We start from the raw sequence: 20697 nt of genomic DNA on the forward strand, positions 1-20697 counted from the left end.
CTTTCCTGCAAATCCCCAAGCCAAAGTCGCCTGGACTCTGAGGGGAATCAGTACACCGAGCCTTAACCTGGGAGTTGCCCCTGCTTGCGCTGAGGGGAAGAGACCTGCCCTGGCCATCGCCCACCTCTGGCAGAGCCGAGGCCTCCACGCCAAGAGCCAGCGCCGCCAGAGCCACCATGGTTTCTCTGCAGGATCCCGGCGAGGGCTTGCAGTCTTCGCCTTTGCCTGTGGCCAGGGGGCAGGGAGATCCCCTTAACCTGTCACTTCCCTCGCCTCCCAACCCTCAGGGTTTCAGAAATCTCTCCCTTTCAGAGCCTCTCCCTTTAAGTGGACCCAGTCATTCCTCTCTCCCCCACCCCTTTACACACACTTCTCATCCTCCTTCTCCTTCTTTCTTCCTCCTTTGAACATTTCTTGCAATCTGAGTTTATTCCCCGAAGACGTGCGTGTAACATAAGTGACCCCCCCCCGATCATCACATACTTCCAAGCCCACGGAAAGAACACGCACACAGCACCAAGTTAACTGGAAGTTGCTGGATTGGACCAATTCATGGAGGAGAAGGCTCTCAACAGCTACTAGCTGTGATGGCCAAGCTCTGCCTGTGCTGCCTCTTCCAATGTCTTCACTCTTAGAGCAACTGCACTGCATTTAATCCAAATATATCTTCTTGAAAATGTTCACGTTCTGCAGAAGAAGATCCTTATATTTCTGGCAGAACAGAGCAAATTGGCTAGTGTCCACAATGTCACCATGTGCAATGCCCTTAAAGTATATTGTAAATATTGTATTGTTTTTCCTGTTTTTGTGCACCGCAAATAAAATATGTGCAGTGTGCATAGGAATTCATTCATATTTTTCCCCAAACTATAGTCTGGCCCCCAGCAGTGTCTGAGGGACAGTGGACTGGCCCCCTGTTTAAAAAGTTTGAGGACCCCTGCTATAGGTAGTGAGTGCCCTGGTGCAGGGTTACATTATTTCAGAATCTGCCTCTCCAGGGCCACTGCCATCCATTTCCAGAATTGGAGAACTGCTAGCTCATTGGTACAGCAAATGCTTTGCATCCAGAAGGTCCCAAGTTCACCTCAAGTTTAAAAGTATTGGGAAGGACCATGAAACCCTGGAGAATTGCGTCTAGTTAGAGGAGTCAGAGGGCAAAAAATGTGTTCTCTTCCTGTGTTGCTCATTTCAGGTTACATTGACAAAGTGTTTGTCTAGGGCTTGAGATTCTAAGTGGAGGAGCTGCTGCCAGAGTACTGTGATGGGTCACATTTTGACTTCTGCAAAGCTCAGTGGTTGCCTGAAGCTGGCTGCTGCCTCTCAGCCTAACCTACCTTACTGGATCATTGTTTTGAGGATTCAAAGGTGTGTGGAGCACTCCTGGGGGAAGAACGGAATAAAAATATTACTGCAGCTTAGCTCTCCCTTTTAATCTATACTGTAAGATGGAACTGGGCCCGACCTCAGTGGCAGAGGGCTGGCTTTGCAAGCGGACTGTGCCAGGTTCAATCCCTGGCATCTCCAGGTTGAAACTGGATTGACCTGGTCTGAAGTCCTGGAGAGCCACTGCCAGTCAGTGTAGGCAATACTGAGCTAGATGGACCCAAGAGTCCGACCGTGTGTGAGGCATGTTTGTATGTTCTTGTGCCATCCATAAATACACCTGTTGTCAAGGGATGAGCTATTACACAGAGCCTTGCCAAGTGGTCCAGGCAGCTTTCCCTCTACACACCACAGACTTGTGGTCTTGTGGAGAAAATCTCGCTTTAGTGTTTTCTGAGCCACTGCAGATAAACAACCTTTGTATTGTGACAGGATGCGGGTGGTGCTGTGGGTTAAACCACAGAGCCTAGGACTTGCTGATCAGAAGGTCGGCGGTTCAAATCCCCGCGACGAGGTGAGCTCCCGTTGCTCGGTCCCTGCTCCTGCCAACCTAGCAGTTCGAAAGCACGTCAAAGTGCAAGTAGATAAATAGGTACCGCTCCGGCAGGAAGGTAAACGGCGTTTCCGTGCACTGCTCTGGTTCGCCAGAAGCGGGTTAGTCCTGCTGGCCACATGACCCGGAAGCTGTACGCCGGCTCCCTCGGCCAATAAAGCGAGAAGAGCGTTGCAACCCCAGAGTCGGCCACAACTGGACCTAACGGTCAGGGGTCCCTTTACCTTTACCTTACTGTGACAGGATTGGCCGCCTTATGTGGCATGTGCTTTTTAAAAATGTTTCTTTGTGGCACCCGTAGCATGCTGACCAGCCCTTTTGTGTGAATCATTGTTTTGCCTGTATCAGTATTCTCTCCTACATTTTAAAGTAGCATGATTTGTGTGTGGTTGAACACAGGCATGTCACTCAAGAACTGATTTAAGGGCGGTGGGAGGTAAATATAATACTTTCAGCTGAGGGCTGCATCTTTCGCTTCAGGAACATGTTCCCAGAAGTATCTGGGATTTGGCGAGCTTAACCTCTTGACCATCTCTCTGTTGTTCATAGTTTCCCCCTCCCTTAGAATTACTGTCGCCACATGGACAACTTCAACCAGTTGTGATGTGTCTGTCATGTTTTAGCTTTTGGTCTTTGCAGCCAGGAGGTTGCCCTCTTGACTGCTTTGTGGTGGCATGTTGTTGGTTTTTAACCTCAGGCTCTATTCTAATTCATGGGCATTATTTAAAGTTTCATTTGAATGAATGCTCCTTTGCCCCAAAGTGGATTGATTCTGCAGGAGTGCAGCCCATCCTTTGGAAATCTCAGCTGGCCACCTCTTTCTTCAATGCCAACAGAATATTTTTCTTCTTGAAAATGTTTGCTGTAGTTTGATAGTGGCTGGCGACTCTTTTAAATTTGTACTTTTCTGCTGTTTTGCTGTTAAATGTGTTTAGATAATACAAGCTTTTTAAATATTTATGTATAACTTTGCACACTTCTGATGAATGGCAAACATGACTCTATGTAAGGAGACAATAAATGTTTTTCCAGGCACTTCCGGCTCTAAACATATCTTTTATCATTGGCAATACAAACCCCTGCCAGTTCTATTACTGCAATCAATATTTCTTTTTTGCAAAACCTGTCCCAGTCAGATTGAAATTAAAATGTTATATTCTATAATCTCTGTAAAGACATGCGTCTCTGCCCTCTGCTGTCCATTCTGGGAAATTTATAGGAAAAGTCAAGAGTTAAAAAGCAGAGTTGTACAGTGGTACCTCGGATTACAAACATCTCGGGTTACAAACACTTCAGGTTACAGACTCTGCTAACCCGGAAGTAGTACCTCAGGTTAAGAACCTTGCTTCAGGACAAGAACAGAAATCACGCAGCGGCGGCAGCGGGAGGCCCCATTAGCTAAAGTGGTACCTCAGGTTAAGAACAGTTTCAGGTTAAGAACGGACCTGCGGAACGAATTAAGTTCTTAACCCGAGGTGCCACTCATGAAAATGGTATGAAATGTAGAGAAAAGACAAAAGCAATAATGTAGTGCTAGTAAGATAATTTACAGAACCCAAGTAGTTGCTCAGTTTAAATTTAAAACGTCTTGTCAAGAAGCTGTGAATTTAGAAAATGGAGACAGCAATGCTGCTAACCCTAGTGGGGCAGCTCAGTTGGTAGAACATGAGACACTTCATCTCAGAGTCGTGGGTTTGAGATCCAGGTTGGGCAAGTAGATTCCTGCATTGCAGGGGGTTGGACTAGATGACCCCCAGGGTCCCTTCCAACTCTACAATTCTATGATTTTCATAACACAGCACATCTGTAGTGGCATTTAGAACCTTTTAAAAGAAGATTGTTCGGTATGGTGATGTTACTCCTTTTGTTTCACAGTTTACCTCTAATGGGGAAATCTGTGGCCCTTTAGATGTTACTGGACTCCATCAGCCTAAGCCAGCCTGGCTGATGATCAGAGATGGTGGGTGTTGGAGTCTTAGCATCTCTACACATGGTCTAATGTAGAGATGGGCAACAGACTAGCACAGCTATCCCTCTGAAAAGGAATAGTATTTTTATATGGAAGCTTTGATTTGCCAGGTGTCCAGTTCTGTGCTACTTGCGGAGCAAATACAAAGAAATAAAAGGAAACAGAGAGATACAGGCATTCATCATTCCAGTAAGAGTTGGTTGTTTTTTATTATTATTATTATTATTATTATTATTTCACAAAATTTATATACCGCTTGATTGTAAAATGGCTGACAAAAAGGTAAAACAATACAATTAATAAAAATTTGCAACCATACTTAAAAACATATGAAAAAATACTAAAAGATTAAAATTACCTCAACCTTATAAGCATCTAGGTAGGCTTGTCTAAACAAGAATTTCACCTGTAATGTAAAATGTACCCAGAGATTCATACTTATTCTTTGTAATGTATAGGTTGTCCAAACAGAAAATATGAATATTCAGAGGGTATTTTTCAAATGATTTTCCTTCTGCTCATACAGACAGCTGTACAGTTTCTGTCCTGTTACTCTTTACCTATCTTCCTTTTTTCCTGTCGCTTTTCTTCCCTTCTTCCCCCTGTTTTTCTTTCTTCAGATCTAACTGGCTTAAGCCGTGCTGTGGGAGGCGAGCTGCTGTGTGGCAGGTATTTTTGCTCAGTGCAAGTCTCAACAGTTTCCTGGTAGCCTGTGTAGTATTGGTGGTGATCCTGCTGACTCTGGAACTCCTAATAGATATAAAGCTTCTCCAGTGTGAGTAGCAGGTTTTTCTTTTTCCTGAAACTTTTGGCAATTATATTGAGGCTAATGCACTATGGGTTGCAGGTGGGTGGGTGGGTGGAAATAGCTTGGGAATAGTGTCTAGATCAGGCTTCCTCAACCTCGGCCCTCCAGATGTTTTTGGCCTACAGCTCCCATGATCCCTAGCTAGCAGGACCAGTGGCCAGGGATGATGGGAACTGTAGTCTCAAAACATCTGGAGGTCCGAGGTTGGGGAAGCCTGGTCTAGATTGTATGAGGTGTGAAGTGTATGGAATTTTGTGAACCTCTGATGTGCTGATATTCCTTTGGGGCTCATCCCAGACCTAACATTACCCACTGTCATAGAATCATAGAATCATAGAGTTGGAATAGACCACAAGGACCATCGAGTCCAACCCCCTGCCAAGCAGGAAACACCATCAGAGCACTCCTGACATATGGCTGTCAAGCCTCTGCTTAAAGACCTCCAAAGAAGGAGACTCCACCACACTCCTTGGCAGCAAATTCCACTGTCTCCCCACCTGTCCCATTCAGATGTACATTTGAATTCCCCCCCCCCCCCGGCATTTTATTTGATGTGTATAAATGAAATTTTACTCTGATTGCATGCTTGACTAAACCATTAAAGATTTCTGGAGAATATATTGCTGTTCTGTTATGGGCTTTATATGTCCATAGTAACACCTTGAACTTGACCTGGTAACAAATTGGGAACTGGTGCAGATCGGTGTTAGAAACTCAGTTAGACAATCTAGGTGCCACATGGTGCCTGAAAACTAGGTTACAGGTGCAATAACAGGATGTCTAGGCCATTTTTATGTATAACAAGATTACAAAGCTGAAAATGAATGAACTCTAGCTAAAATCTTATGTTCATTTTTAATATGGTCTTGTCCTCATTGGAAGACAAAGTCATGCTTACCCTGCCCGCCCCCTAATATTCTTTTTAAAAATAGTAATTTTTATTAATTTTCAATTATTTAACTCCAATAACAGCCACATTTTATCAATATCATATTACCATTCCCATCCAAATATAGATAAATTATACAGCCAATTATAATTTTTGAGTGACTTCCTGTGTGCTAGGTTTTGGGATGCAAAGTTCTTATTTTCCCCTGCTTCCAAAATCTTAGTTAATCCAGTTGCATTAAGTCCTGATCTTAGCTACAGAGTTCTTAACTTCCATTTGTGTTGAGATATTTAATAAAAAGATTCCCCCCCCCCCGCAAGGAGAGTTATGTATCCTGTAAATTCTGTGTGAGATGTTTATTTTCCCATTTGCTTCTTCATTGTTCTAATCATGTCTTGCAGCAGCATCTCTTCTTCCGCTTTTCCAATCTTTCTCTTCTTCTGCCGAAATTCTAGCTGCGTCATTACACCATCTTTGTTGTTTGTGTCTGAGTAAGGGAGTGATCTGGTTTCTCGCCATAGCTCGGGGCGAATTTCCAGTTCTCCTTCCAATTCTTAGATCTCTTAACAATCTGGCATCGCGCCAGGTCTTCTAAGGCCATAATCCGAATTGTCGTCCAGTGGAAGTTAGATGCTTTAAATCATTTCAGTGTTCTCACGCAGTTCTATTTTTATATTAATCCATAAATATAACTCTGTTCTCTTTTTCTCTTCTTGCTTTTTATCAATTTGTTATCGTTTAGGGGGAGGTTTGCCAAATCATTTATGTAGCAAATATAGTATATGTAAAGAAGGGTAAAAACTCCCCTCCTCCCTCACGTACCGTATTTTTCAACGAAGGAAATCTTTCCAGTTCAAAACGTTGCAACCCAGTAATGGGATTCACTTGGCAGTTTATAATCTTGTCCTCTTCATTCTGCACCTGTCTGTAAATTAGAGCCAATTTCATCCTAATAAACAGAAGCACCTCTGCTCTTCACGGCTGTGTGTGTGGCGGGGGGGGGGGGGTGTTACCGATATGCGAAGCGCTTTTACACTTAGCTTCTACTGCCTCTTGGGTTCCATACCAGAGCGAGAGCCACTTATCAAGATGATCTACGAGTGAAGCTCACTCCCCCCGGGCTCTGGGGGAGCTTGCAAGGACAATTACTCCCAGATCATCCTTGTTTTCTTCCACAAATGATCTCCGCTAGCATGGGAGGCTGCATCCATTAAGGCAGGAAGCACCCGAAGTCTGCCCCCCTAATATTCTTAAGAGGGTCCCTTCTCCAGTCTTCAAAGAGTGGTTGGAAGTGGGGAAGCAGAAAAATTCTCCCTAGATCCCCTTTCCTTCATATTAATACTGTATTTACTCGAGTCTAATGTGCCATTGAATCTAATGTGCACCTCAGTTTTAGGAACATTGAAACAAAAAATATTTGCTGGTGACTGTAAAGGTAAAGGGACCCCTGACCATTAGGTCCAGTCGTGACCAACTCTGGGGTTGCGGCGCTCATCTCGCTTTATTGGCCAAGGGAGCTGGCGTACAGCTTCTGGGTCATGTGGCAGCAGGACTAGGCCACTTCTGGCGAACCAGAGCAGCACACGGAAACGCCGTTTACCTTCCCGCCGGAGCGGTACCTATTAATCTACTTGCACTTGGATGTGCTTTTGAACTGCTAGGTGGGCAGGAGCAGGGACCGAGCAATAGGAGCTCACCCCATCACGGGGATTCAAACCGCCGACCTTCTGATCGGCAAGTCCCAGGCTCTGTGGTTTAACTCACAGCGCCACCTACATCCCTTGGTGACGCTAAATGTGCCATCAAATCAAACGTGCACCTTGATTTTTGCAACATAATTTGGCCAAAATGGTGAGCATTAGATTTGAGTAAATATAGTATATCTTTCTAGCACAACAACTAACACATATTACAGGCCTACACAACTGACAGCAGAGACACCCACCTTAAGTGTACAGTTTGCACAACCCAAGACTTCAGTGTCCCTCAGTGACCCCAACCCAACACTGGTTTAGATTTTAAGCACCACTGTGAGAGTGAATTAGGTAACACTTTATTTTTTATTTATTTTTTAAAATTTTTATTAGAAAAAAAGTTACACATCATACATCATACATCATATATCGAATACATATATACATACAATTAAAAAGATGAGAGAAACAAAAAGAGAAAAGAAAAAGAAAACAGATTACAAAGAATTCCTCTTTAATTCCAAATAGGAATAGAGAAATGCCGAAAGAAGAAAAGAAGAAGAAGGAAAATACAATAAAAGAAAAAACTTCCGTTCAACTTGGTTTGGAATTACATAACCATCATATAATCTTTGCAGTAGAGCTTACATTGATATTATACATCGAGGGTGTTAATTATCTTCTGCTGTTGTGTTGCCAATGCCAATATTATTCTTAACATAAATTAAAAAAAATTTCCATTCAACTTTATGTTTCATAATATTATTTTGCCTTATTTTCTGTGTTAATCTCGCCAATTCTATATATTGATATAATTTCACTTGCCACTCTTCAGTCGAGGGTATATCAGGGGATTTCCATTTTTGTGCAATTAAGATCCTCGCTGCAACTGCCGCGTATTGGAAGAAGGTTTGATCTGGTTTTTTTATTTCCTCATCAATCATGCCCAGGAGGAACATCTCGGGTTTTTTGGGAAAGTTATATTTTAAAATTTTTTTCAGTTCCTCGTAAATCTTTCCCCAGAATTCCTTAACTGCCTCACAGGTCCACCAAATGTGAAAAAAAGTCCCAATCTTATCTTTACATCTCCAGCAGCTATTATCAGTAGTCTTATACATCTTTCCTAACTTTGCTGGAGTCAAGTACCAGCGGTACATCATCTTCTCTAGGTTTTCTCTGAGGGTTGCACACGCTGTAAATTTCATACCCTTCCTCCAGAGTGTTTGCCATTTACTGTAATCAATGTTATATCCTAAGTCTCTGTCCCACTTTACCATCACGCCCTTCACCAAGTCCTCTCTTGTATCCCATTCTAATAATTGTTTATATAATTTGGAGAGGTGTTTATCATTACTCTCTAAAATTTCCACCTGGTATCTTGATTTTTTATCCCTCACCCCCTGTTTCTTGTGCTCACCCCACAGTGCGTTAATCTGGTGAAAGAGTAGCCATTCTTTTATCTTATCTTTCAGCTCATCATAAGGTTTCATCTTCCAACCTTCTTCTGTCTTTATCAGAAGATCCTCATAGGTCCATCTTTCATCCGTCATGTTTAGTTTTTTTAATCTAATGATATCCACTGGGGAGAGCCACCGAGGGGTCCCTTCTTCAATCAATTTCTTATATCTGTTCCACACCGCCAGTAGTGAACCTCTAATTATGTGACTTGAAAACCCTCTGTGCACCTCCCCTTTCTCCTGCCACAGGTAAGCGTGCCACCCAAACCTAATGTCAAAACCCTCCAAATCCAATAAATCAGTATTTCTGAGGGTGGCCCACTCCTTTAACCAACTTAAACAGGCTGCCTCATGGTATAACCTTAAATTCGGTACCGCAAAACCCCCTCTCTCTTTCGCATCTGTCAGGTATTTGAACTTTATCCTGGCTCTCTTCCCCTGCCAAATAAACTTAGTCATCGTTTTTTGCCAGCTCTTAAAACGGGTGACTCCCTTAATTATCGGTATATTTTGAAACAGAAACAGTAACCTTGGAAGGATGCACATTTTAATCGCCGCCATCCTCCCCGTCCATGAGAGCTTCAGCCTCTGCCAGGTATCCAGATCTTTTTTGATTTCTTGCCAAATCTTATCATAATTATCTTCAGCCAAATTTATATTTTTTGGAGATAGCCAAATTCCCAAATACTTTACCTTATTCACAATTTTAATACCAGTCCTTTGTTCCAATTGGGTTTTGTCCTCATTAGCCAAATTTTTTGTTAAGATTTTTGTTTTTTTCCTATTTAATCTAAATCCAGACAGTCTGCCGAATTTCTCTAACAATTCTATCGTCTTGCATGCACTGTCCAAGGGTTCTTCCAGGGATAGGACTAGGTCGTCCGCATATGCCTTTAGCTTGAATTCTTTCCTTCCAATTCTGATCCCCTTCACATTCACTGCATCTCTAATTCTGTTTGCGATCACTTCCAGAACCATTATAAATAACAGGGGAGACAGGGGGCAACCCTGTCTTGTTCCTTTCTCGATCTTGAATGGTTTAGTCAGGTTGTTATTTATGATCAGCATAGCCTGTTGTTCCGAGTATATTGCCTTAATGCCTTTCAAATAGGGGCCCTCAATACCTGCCTTTTCCAAGCATAATAATAGAAATTCCCAGGAAACGTTATCAAACGCCTTTTCGGCGTCTATAAAAATTAGGGCAGCTGGGATATCTATCCTTGTATCTAAATATTCGATAATGTTTATTATATGACGAACATTATCTTTTTGATAGCGGTTAGGGAGGAATCCCGCTTGGTCTTTATGTATATGTTTCATTAATAGCTTCTTCAGTCTACTAGCCATTATATCGGCAAAGATCTTATAGTCGTTGTTAAGCAGAGAGATTGGCCTATAATTTTTTATATCCGTTTTCTCAGTTTCTGATTTTGGAACCAGAGTTATGTAAGCCTCCTTCCAGGAACCCGGAATTTTCCCTCCCTGGAGGATGTTATTAATAACGTCTCTGAGCACCGGAGCGAGGAGTTCTCCTAATGTTTTATAATATTTTGAGGGTAGACCATCCGGCCCAGGGGCCTTACCACTTTTCATCCTATTAATAGCCTCCATAACTTCATTTACAGTAATTTCCCTGTTTAGCCGTGTTCTGTCCTCTTCCGAGATGTATTTTCCTCTATCCTGCTCCAAATACCTTTCAATTTCTAATCTATCTTCTATCCCTCTTTCATATAATTTTTCAAAAAACTGAACAAATCCTTTTTCTATTTCCTCTGGATCTTCAATAATATTATCTTCCATTATTATTTTACTTATCACGTTTTGCTTTTTCCTCTTTCTCAGCTGCCACGCAAGTAACCTCCCCATTTTATTAGCCGATTCAAAGTACCTCTGCCTCATATATTTGATTCTCCAGTCCGATTCCTGGTTTAATATAGCTGAGTACTCAACTGTACTCAACTCAGAATTAGGTAACACTTTAAAATGTGCTGCATTTCCCCCCAATAAAAATTCCCTCCCATCCTTTATTTAAAACTTACAAAAGGCCCCAGAGTGTGGTGGCCTGCCTTCAGTTGACTGCAGTGGGATCTGTTTGTGTGTATGAGGGTGTGGGGGGTTCTTGGATCAAGTTAGCCATATTGATTCATATGCTGTTGGTGGGTTCTTCTTCTTGTCCTGTTGGGCTGTGTGTGTAATAAAAGGGAGCCACACCGGGGTGAAAGCGTCCTCTACTTTGTTGTCGTTTAGTCGTGTCCGACTCTTCGTGACCCCCTGGACCAGAGCATGCCAGGCACTTCTGTCTTCCGCTGCCTCCCGCAGTTTGGTCAAACACATGTTAGCAGCTTTGAGAACACTGTCCAACCATCTCATCCTCTGCCGTCTGCTTCTCCTTGCGCCCTCCATCTTTCCCAACATCAGGGTCTTTTCCAGGGAGTCTTCTCTTCTCATGAGGTGGCCAAAGTAATGGAGCCTCAGCTTCAGGATCTGTCCCTTCCAGTGAGCACTCAGGGCTGATTTCCTTCAGAATGGATAGGTTTTATCTTCTTGCAGTCCATGGGACTCTCAAGAGTCTCCTCCAGCACCATAATTCAAAAGCATCAATTCTTCGGCGATCAGCCTTCTTTATGGTCCAGCGCTCACTTCCATACATCACTACAGTGGTACCTCGGGTTAAGTACTTAATTCGTTCCGGAGGTCCGTACTTAACCTGAAACTGTTCTTAACCTGAAGCACCACTTTAGCTAATGGGGCGTCCTGCTGCCGCCGTGCCGCCGGAGCATGATTTCTGTTCTCATCCTGAAGCAAAGTTCTTAACCTGAAGCACTATTTCTGGGTTAGTGGAGTCTGTAACCTGAAGTGTATGTAACCTGAAGCGTATGTAACCTGAGGTACCACTGTACTGGGAAAACCATAGCTTTAACTATATGGACGTTTGTCCGCAAGGTGATGTCTCTGCTTTTTAAGATGCTGTCTAGGTTTGTCATAGCTTTTGTCCCAAGAAGCAGGCGTCTTTTAATTTCGCGGCTGCTGTCACCATCTGCAGTGATCATGGAAACCAAGAAAGTAAAATCTCTCACTGCCTCCATTTCTTCCCCTTCTACTTAGTAAGGTAAAGGTAAAGGTACCCCTGCCCATATGGGCCAGTCGTGTCCGACTCTAGGGTTGCGCGCTCATCTCGCTCAAGAGGCCGGGAGCCAGCGCTATCCGGAGACACTTCCGGGTCACGTGGCCAGCATGACTAAGCGGCATCTGGCGAGCCAGCACCAGCGCCACACATGGAAACGCAGTTTACCTTCCCGCTAGAAAGCGGTACCTATTTATCTACTTGCACTTAGAGGTGCTTTCGAACTGCTAGGTGGGCAGGAGCTGGGACCGAACGACGGGAGCTCCCCCCGTTGCGGGGATTTGAATCACCGACCTTGTGATCAGCAAGTCCTAGGCACTGAGGTTTTATCCATTTGCGCTTTATTTTTAATCTTAATATTCATTTTTAGTCAGTTTTTAATGCTACACCACTTTTTATTTTATTAGTCCTTTTATTTATTTATTAAACTTTTTTTTTTATTCTGTAAGCTGCCCAGAGAACACTTGTTACAGGGTAGCCTATAAATGTCAAAAATAGAATGAATAAGTAAATATTGCAACTGGTGATCTTTTCATTGTATGGCTCTTTAGAGAATACCCATTAGCATTCACAGTCAATACTGGCTTGGAGTAGGGGGGTGCAATAAAAATATTTTATTGTCTTGCATGTTGTCCATTCTGCACATCTTTAGTTGAACACAAGAGGGCAGACAGAATGTTGCACATTCCTTTATTCCTTCCAACATATGGGTTGCTGCCTTGTTGATAGCATTTTCCCATTTCCCTTTATTGCAGCCATCAGGATGTTGCTGAAAATGAACAATGTAGCTGAGGTTTTTTCCTTCTTTCTCTTAGCATTTCACAATATGGAGACAGGGCTATAAATGTGTCAGTGCAACATTGCATAGGTAGTGGAGTTACAGGATTTAAAAAACAAAACAAACCTAAAAGTGAAATACTGTGTTTCACTCAAACAGATTAATATTCTGCTACAGTTTTGCATTTTTCTGTGCCTGCACACAACACTGAAAACTTATTGAGAAGAAAACAAAACTTGTACGTATTCCCAAAGTTATTTTAACACTTTGCTACACATGAAACATTTTCAACATAAAGAGGGGAAATTGGTCTACCTAAAGGCTCCTGAGAGAGACTTGCATCACAGCAAGAGTCCAGGGTGTTTTCTAAGGTTTGCTTTGTGCTGGCAGATGGCTAACTTGGAGTTTTCCTTTCATGCAGCCAGATACAGTGATACCTCGGGTTACAGATGTTTCAGGTTACTGACTCCGCTATCCCAGAAATATTACCTCGGGTTAAGAACTTTGCTTCAGGATGAGAACAGAAATCGTGCTCCGGCAGCAGCAGGAGGCCCCATTAGCTAAAGTGGTGCTTCAGGTTAAGAACGGACCTCCGGAACGAATTAAGTTCTTAACCCGAGGTACCACTATGTAAGGCCAACATCTTTTCTCTCATGGGATGTATTGCACTGTGATCATGGTAAATAATGGTAAACTGTGCTTATTGTCGCTTTCCTGAGTCCTCCCTCCAAGCTCCCTCCTCCATCACACGCAGGCACTGAACGGGTTACCAGGCTTTTTGGCTTCTTCTCTGGCACCAGATACAGAACCTCAAAACATGGCGTGTTCTCTTCCTCCCCCACCTACATCCAGAATTAAACATGGTTGTTTAGTAATATGCCTTTCCTACAGTCTACATGAGGACAAAGGAAGGCTTAATGCAGGTCAAATTGTAGATCAGTCTCATGGCATGTGGCCTGGTTCACACATCATGTAATGACACAAGCATGCTGGCTTCCAAAGAGGAGCACGTATCCACTTTATTACTGGCCACAAATCATGGTTATGGAGACTACAAATCATGGTTAAGGAGATTAACCAAAATCCTGAGTTCCAACCCTAAACCAGAGCTTTCTGTGCTGAGGTAAAGGACCATGGATGAACATAGCAACCACAGTCTTCTTCCTGCGAGACAGTGCATTCAAACTAAACCATGCAGTCATGGGCGTTGAGTGACTTTAATTCATTCTTGGCTCTTATATTCTACTTTTGGTACCTTTTGAATCCTGAATCTTGGACTTGTTACTGAAAGAAGCTAAACTTGGAACCATGGTTTATAAACCTGATTTGTTTCAATAAACCATAGTTCAGATTAATCACAGTTTGGTTTGGACAATAATGCTAATTGCAGCTAATTGAAAACGGAGGTGAAATGTCTGATCCTGTGCCAGTAGGGGAGAATATGTGCTGGAGGCTCAGAGATGGGAGAGTTGAGAAGATGGAAAATGGAAGCAGACAAGTAACTGTAAATCATGTTAAGCTTTAGTGAAGCTTAAACCAAGGTGTGCATTCTAAATGATTGTTAATAAAAATCACAATTGGTGTTATGTCTTGACTGAGCCTATATCTCTAATGCTGTGTACTAGCTGTGAATATTTACCAGTGTTTCTGCAATTGGTGGGGAGTTCACTTCTTTCATCATTTTGTCCCTTCTCTCCTAACCCGGATTTGGCCCACAGTCTCCTGGAGGGTCAGCCTTAATCAAGGCAGGCTTCAGAATGTTTGGCTCATTATGTATAATGTGCAACTTGCATGCTGGGAAACCAAAATGATGCTTCATAATAATCTTTATTTAATTTCAGTTTCAAATGCATCACAGTTTGCTGGAGTTATTCACTGGATCAGTCTAGTTATCCTCTCTGTGTTCTTTTCAGAGGTAAGTGAAATGTGAAAGTAAGTGACAAAGGACAATATGGCTGAAAAACTGGTTACAGTGGTACCTCAGGTTACATACTCTTCAGGGTACACACTCCGCTAGCCCAGAAATAGTGCTTCAGGTTAAGAACTTTGCTTCAGGATGAGAACAGAAATCGTGCTCTGGCGGCGTGGCAGCAGCAGGAGGCCCCATTAGCTAAAGTGGTGCTTCAGGTTAAGAACAGTTTCAGGTTAAGTACGGACCTTCGGAACGAATTAAGTTCTTCACCCGAGGTACCACTGTACAGTTCAAAAAGGATGCCATACAACTGGAAAAAGTTCTGAATGAGCAAAATTTGGGCTCCAGGGATAGGAGAGCAGTTTTCTTGGAAGGAACACTAAAGTGGGAAAAGTAGAAGGCTAAGAGGAAAATATATATTAATACCATGCATAAAGTGGAGAAAATGGATAAAGAAATGACTGTTCCTCCTTTTCCCATAACAATGATTTTGATTTGGGGTTAGATTCATTATTTTTATGGTAATTGGGAACTGGTGTTTGTGTTTTGTTGTCAGGACTTATTAATGTGAATTGTTTGAGGGTTGGTCAGTCTCAGTGCAATTTGATATTTGGTGTGTTTGGTCTGATGAGTTGACTATAGACTTTTCCTTCATATCTTTTGTAGTTTGGGCTGATACATTTTGCTGTTACTGTGGATTTTGACTCAGTATTGTTATTGCTAGGGTTTAATTCAAATTATTAAATGAAGTGTTCAGACTTCAGAGCAGTTCTAGCCTTGTCCAGAGACGATTAGAGCAGGTGAGCCTCCTTCACACCTGAATCCCTGCTGGCTTCTGCCAGTTAGGCCAGAAGGGAGGGCGGCCTTTTCCGCCAGGGGTGGCTGTGCTGGCTCCATGCAGTAGAGGGGTCTTAATTGGGCCCCTCACCTGGCAGGGGATCACCATTGATTTAAGTAGATTCTTAACTGGCTCAGCTCTGCCCCATACTTTAGTGCATTATTGGATTTAGTTGATTAATGTTAAAAGAGGTGTAGAATATCCTGGGTGTGTTTGTCTGTTTCTACACTAGTGGCCAAAATTGTGGAAACCTTTTGGAGAAAGTGGATTTCCGAGGTTTGATGGCTCATACCACTTTTTTGGGGAGTAGTACCATAAAATTATGCATCAATGGAAAGATAATTTAATGAAGAATGTAATGCAACAAAGTTTATTCAATTATCTGTATTCTATCAAAAGTTATAGCCAAATAACAAGAAAAAGGAGTGTTTAGAGAGCCAATCAGGTGTCATCGTGTTTTGGCAATGATGGCTTATAACACCACTTTTTATTTTGGAGTAATACCATAAAATTATATATCAATGGGAAGATAATTTAATGAAGAATGTCATGCAATAACTTTTATGAAGGATTATTTATTACAACAGCAGTCAAAAAGAAGAAACATGAAACACATAGAAAAAAATGAGATATACAAAAATTCTCCCCATGTCAGTTAATACTTAGTTGGGCAACCTTTAGCCTTCCCATGGAGTGAACCAAGGCTTTTAGTTTTGCATCTGTAAAAATGTGAAACCAAAATTGAATTATTGCCTCTATTAATTGGGTTTTATTGCTGGGTTGCTTCTGACTAACAAGTTTCTTTAGTCGGCTCCATACATTTTTGATTGGGTTAAAGTCTGGGATATGTATTTGGGGGCATTTACATTCCCATTAATGACGCAAATTCTGCCCACACCTTTTGCTGTCATATGACCCCAGATCATAACACTAACGGTGTTTCATAGTAGGTGTAATGCAAGTAGGATGTAAATCATCTCCAATTCTTCTCACATATTTCATGCCATCAACTACCAAGCAAGAAGATTTTGGTGTCATCACTCCAAATAACACTGTCCCATTGTTCCGCTGTCCAGTTAGCATGGGTTTTAGCCCAGTTTAATTTTTCAAACCTTTGTTGGAGAGATAACAATGACATTTTCCTTGGAATTCTGGCATTTAGACCATATTCCTGCAGTCTGCACCGAACAGTCCTTGCACTCAACTTCACATTACATTGTACCATGTTATCTTGTATACACCCAGATGATTTTCTTCTGTCACATAGGCACAGTCTCTCAATTCTTCTAACATCACCTGCTGTTGTGCACCTTTTCCTGCCCTTACCAGTCTGATTTTGTAGTGACCGAGTCTCCTTATATCTTTTCAAAAATTTAGAAATGCCACCTTTGGTTAAGTTTCCCCAATTTTTCTTCTATTTTCTTCATAACTGTAGCCATGTTTGCTTAATAGTACTATTTTACATGGCTTTCTGGGTGACCAGTCAACTCTTTGCACCATTTCTTGAATTTTATTACATTTTACAAGCTCACTAAATGAAAGAACACAAAGACCCCAACCAACTTGATAGCAATCGCATAACACACTGACAAATGTCCTCCTCTCAGCTCCAGTACATAACATCAAGAGCTGAATCTTACTGTGACCTGATTGGATCATTGCCAAAACAAGATGACACCCGATTGGCTCTCTAAACCCTCCTGCTCATTGGCTACATTCAAATGAAGGAAAGCTACTGCATATCAACCTAAGCAAGTTGTGCTTCCTTTTTCTGGTTATTTGGCTATAACTTTTGATAGAATACAGTTAATTGAACAAACTTTGTTGCATTACAGTATTCATTAAAGTATCTTTCCACTGGTATATAATTTTATGGTATTATTCCAAAAAAAGATTGCCACAATTTTGGCCACTCGTATCTGTGACAACAGCAAGTTTTTGAGATACTATGGAACATCTTGATAATGGAAAAACTGAGGTTCAAACTTCCTCTCAGCCTAACTGACATCACAGGGTTCCTCCTGTCCTGATTGAGGCTTAAGATGCATGTGGTTTCAGAGCAGGATATCCCTTAATGTGCTGAGGGGGAGGGGAACAAATTGCACAGATGAACTTAAGAGCATGCCCTGGTGAGTCTCTATAGATTACACAGAGAAGGTCATAAATAGCCACATTTATTGACAGAGATTTCCTATTTTTCCATTATTACTTGAAGTGTCGGAAATGGGTGGTTTGGTCAATCAAGACCAGAATTATAGGCCTCTGGAACATACTGAAGTGCTTCCTTCTGGCACTTCAGGTGCTTGGCTGGGTGTATTATTATTCTCCTGTGATCCTCCAACTTCTTCCCTCCTCCTCACCTTGCTGTCAGAATTTATTTTGTAAGCTGCTTGGGGCAAAGACCTGTTCTCTTCTGTTCAGTTGGAAGCACAATACATATCAGAGGTGCAGTATAGAATCTGTGGATTCTAATATTACTATAATGTTCAAGGATTATTATCTCAATATGTAATGAGTGATGCCTGAGTAGAAGTGCCATAAAATTTCTTGCATTTGCTCCTTGGTTGATGCTGAACTCACCAGAAACCCTTCTGTGCTAGGAGAAAAGGCAGAGGAATGTGTGGGGCAGCTGAAAACACCCTGTGTCAGTTCTGACAGGATCCCCGTCTCAGTGTGCCTGACACTTTCCCTGCCTCTATTTTTACAATAGTGCAAAAGCCAGCAAAGATACCAGTTTACGTAGATAAAACAAGAGAAGAGAGAAACCAGTTATAATTGAAAACGCTATTGTAACTGAAAATATAGATATATAAAACATGTCTGTATTTGAGCATGTAAACCAATCTCTTATAACATTAAAAAGCCACGTTTTGATAAAGTATCAAATTTTCTCTGCAGTATTCAGTAAATAGTTTCCAATTTGCTAAAAAGTTACTTTACAATTAGCTCCCCCCCCCCCCCGTTACTCTCCTCTTCCTCCAAGGAGCTCAGGGCAGCGTTGTGTAGTGGTTAGGAGCGGTGGACTCCTAATCTGGTGAACCGGGTTCGCGTCTCCGCTCCTCCACCTGCAGCTGCTGGGTGACCTTGGGCCAGTCACACTTCTCTGAAGTCTCTCAGCCTCACTCACCCCACAGAGTGTTTGTTGTGGGGGAGGAAGGGAAAGGAGAATGTGAGCCGCTTTGAGACTCCTTCGAGTAGTGATAAAGCAGGATATCAAATCCAAACTCCTCTTCTTCTTCTTCTTCCCCTTCCTCTTCCCCCTCTTCATTTTATCTCTACAACCTACCCATGGGGTTGGCTAGAGCAGTGTTTCCCAACCTTTTTTGGGCAAAGGCACACTTGTGTCATGAAAAAAATCTCGAGGCACACCACCATGCCAGATGGGGAAAGGTCACTTTTTTACTTATGTAAAAAAAAATTAAAAAATAGTAACAGCATAGAAGGTAATGGTAGATGACTGTTAGGGTCTCCCCCCAAATGCAGAATTCTATTAATATCTTCCTTAGCGAGCCGCGTTAACCCCTGTAATGCTTTCTATAGAGTAAGCATAGGGGACACTGGGGGATGTGGAACCAAGGGGGCAGTGGGCCAAAAGAGTTCGGGATCTACTGCTTTAAACAGAAATAAGAGCCAGTGGGTTCTTCCTTTTTTAAAGTATCGTTTCAGCGGGGACAGCAGTCCGGATTTCCAAAAAGCGGCGCTTTTTTGCGTCTGAGCAAAGAAGAGAGAGAGGGGGGAAAAAAGAGAGAGATTGATTTGTGGCTGCGCAAAGGGGGGAGGAGCCCAGGAGTAAAAGTAGGAAGGACGAAGGGAGGGGAAAGGAAAGTTAATACAGTGGTACCCCGCAAGACGAACGCCTCGCAAGACGGAAAACCCGCTAGACGAAAGGGTTTTCCGTTTTGGAGGCGCTTCGCAAGACGAAGTTCCCTATGGGCTTGCTTCGCAAGATGAGAGCCCATAGGGAAATCTCTGGGACAGCGGGCGGGAGCGCCTCTGCTGTCGCCCGCCAGCATTTTAAAAAGCCCCGGGACAGCGGGGGACTTCTCCGCTGTCCGGGGCGATCTTAAAATGCTGGCGGGCGGGAGCGAAGCCTCCGCTGTCGCCCGCCAGCATTTTAAAAAGCCCCGGGACAGCGGGGGACTTCTCCGCTGTTCCGGGGCAATTTAAAAGCCCCGGACCATGTCCCGATGCCCGGCGGCGGGCGGGAACGCCTCCCCCCGCCGCCCACCATCGGGACCATGTCCCGATGCCGGGCGGTAGAGCGGGAACGCCTCCCCCCGCCGCCCGCCATCGGGACCATGCCACGATGCCGGGGGCGGGCGGGAACGCCTCCCCCCGCCGCCCGCCATCGGGACCATGCCCCGATGCCCGGCGGCAGGCGGGAACGCCTCCCCCCGCCGCCCGCCATCGGGACCATGCCCCGATGCCAGGCGGTGGGGCGGGAACGCCTCCCCCCGCCGCCCGCCATCGGGACCATGCCCCGATGCCGGGGGCGGGCGGGAACGCCTCCCCCCGCCGCCCGCCATCGGGACCATGCCCCGATGCCGGGGGCGGGCGGGAACGCCTCCCCCCGCTGCCCGCCATCGGGACCATGCCCCAATGCCGGGCGGCGGGGCCGCGAAGCCTGGGCGCGCTGATCTCAGCGCGCCCAGGTTTCGGCATGCCGGCATCTCTCCGCAAGCAGCGGCAGCGCTGCTGCTGCTTGCGGAGAGGTCCGCGAAGCCTGGGCGGACAGCTTTTGAAGGCAGGGGGGGAGCAAAGACTCCCCCCCCCGCCGCCAGCCTTCAGAAGAGGTCCTGGACCTCTTCTGAAGGCCAGCGGTGGGCAAAAGTCTTTGCTCCCCCCTGCCTGCCTTCCCGGGAGAGCGGAGAAACGCAGCGCTTTTGAAGGCAGGCAGGGGGGAGCAAAGGGAGGGCTTTTGAAGGCAGGCAGGGGGGGAGCAAAGACTTTCGCCCCCCCCCAGCGCTAGGGCAGCGCGCAGGGGGAGGGGAGCGGGCCGGAGGCGGGCGAGGGGGGCCGCGATCCCGCGCGCCGCGAACATGGCCTTCCCCGCGGGCCCCGCCGAGCCCCCCGGCCGGGGAGGGCGGCGCGCCCCCGCCGCCGGAGGAGAGCAGAGGCAGGAGGAGGAGGACGACTCCCTCCCACGGCACACCAGGCAACGTCTCGCGGCACAGTAGTGTGCCGCGGAACACCGGTTGGGAAACACTGGGCTAGAGTGAGAGATAGAGCAAGTGACCCAAGGTCAGCCCAGCAAGTTTATGGGGATTTGAACCTGGATTTTCCCTGTCCTCC

The 20697-nt window shown here is 44.3% G+C and overlaps 1 protein-coding gene across 6 annotated transcripts in view; it reads left to right on the forward strand.

Moving 5' to 3' along the window:
• Positions 1–20697, forward strand: part of TMEM266 (transmembrane protein 266) — a 104964-nt gene that overhangs the window by 57713 nt on the left and 26554 nt on the right. For all 6 annotated transcript variants that reach the window (XM_028743055.2, XM_028743058.2, XM_028743051.2 and 3 more), the window contains 2 exons: positions 4526–4680; positions 14497–14570. In XM_028743055.2, the coding sequence (XP_028598888.1) occupies positions 4526–4680; positions 14497–14570 (229 nt within the window). The remainder of the gene's footprint in view (positions 1–4525; positions 4681–14496; positions 14571–20697) is intronic.

The sequence above is a fragment of the Podarcis muralis genome, chromosome 9, assembly GCF_964188315.1.
Source record: "Podarcis muralis chromosome 9, rPodMur119.hap1.1, whole genome shotgun sequence".
NCBI classification, from domain to species: Eukaryota; Metazoa; Chordata; class Lepidosauria; order Squamata; family Lacertidae; genus Podarcis; species Podarcis muralis.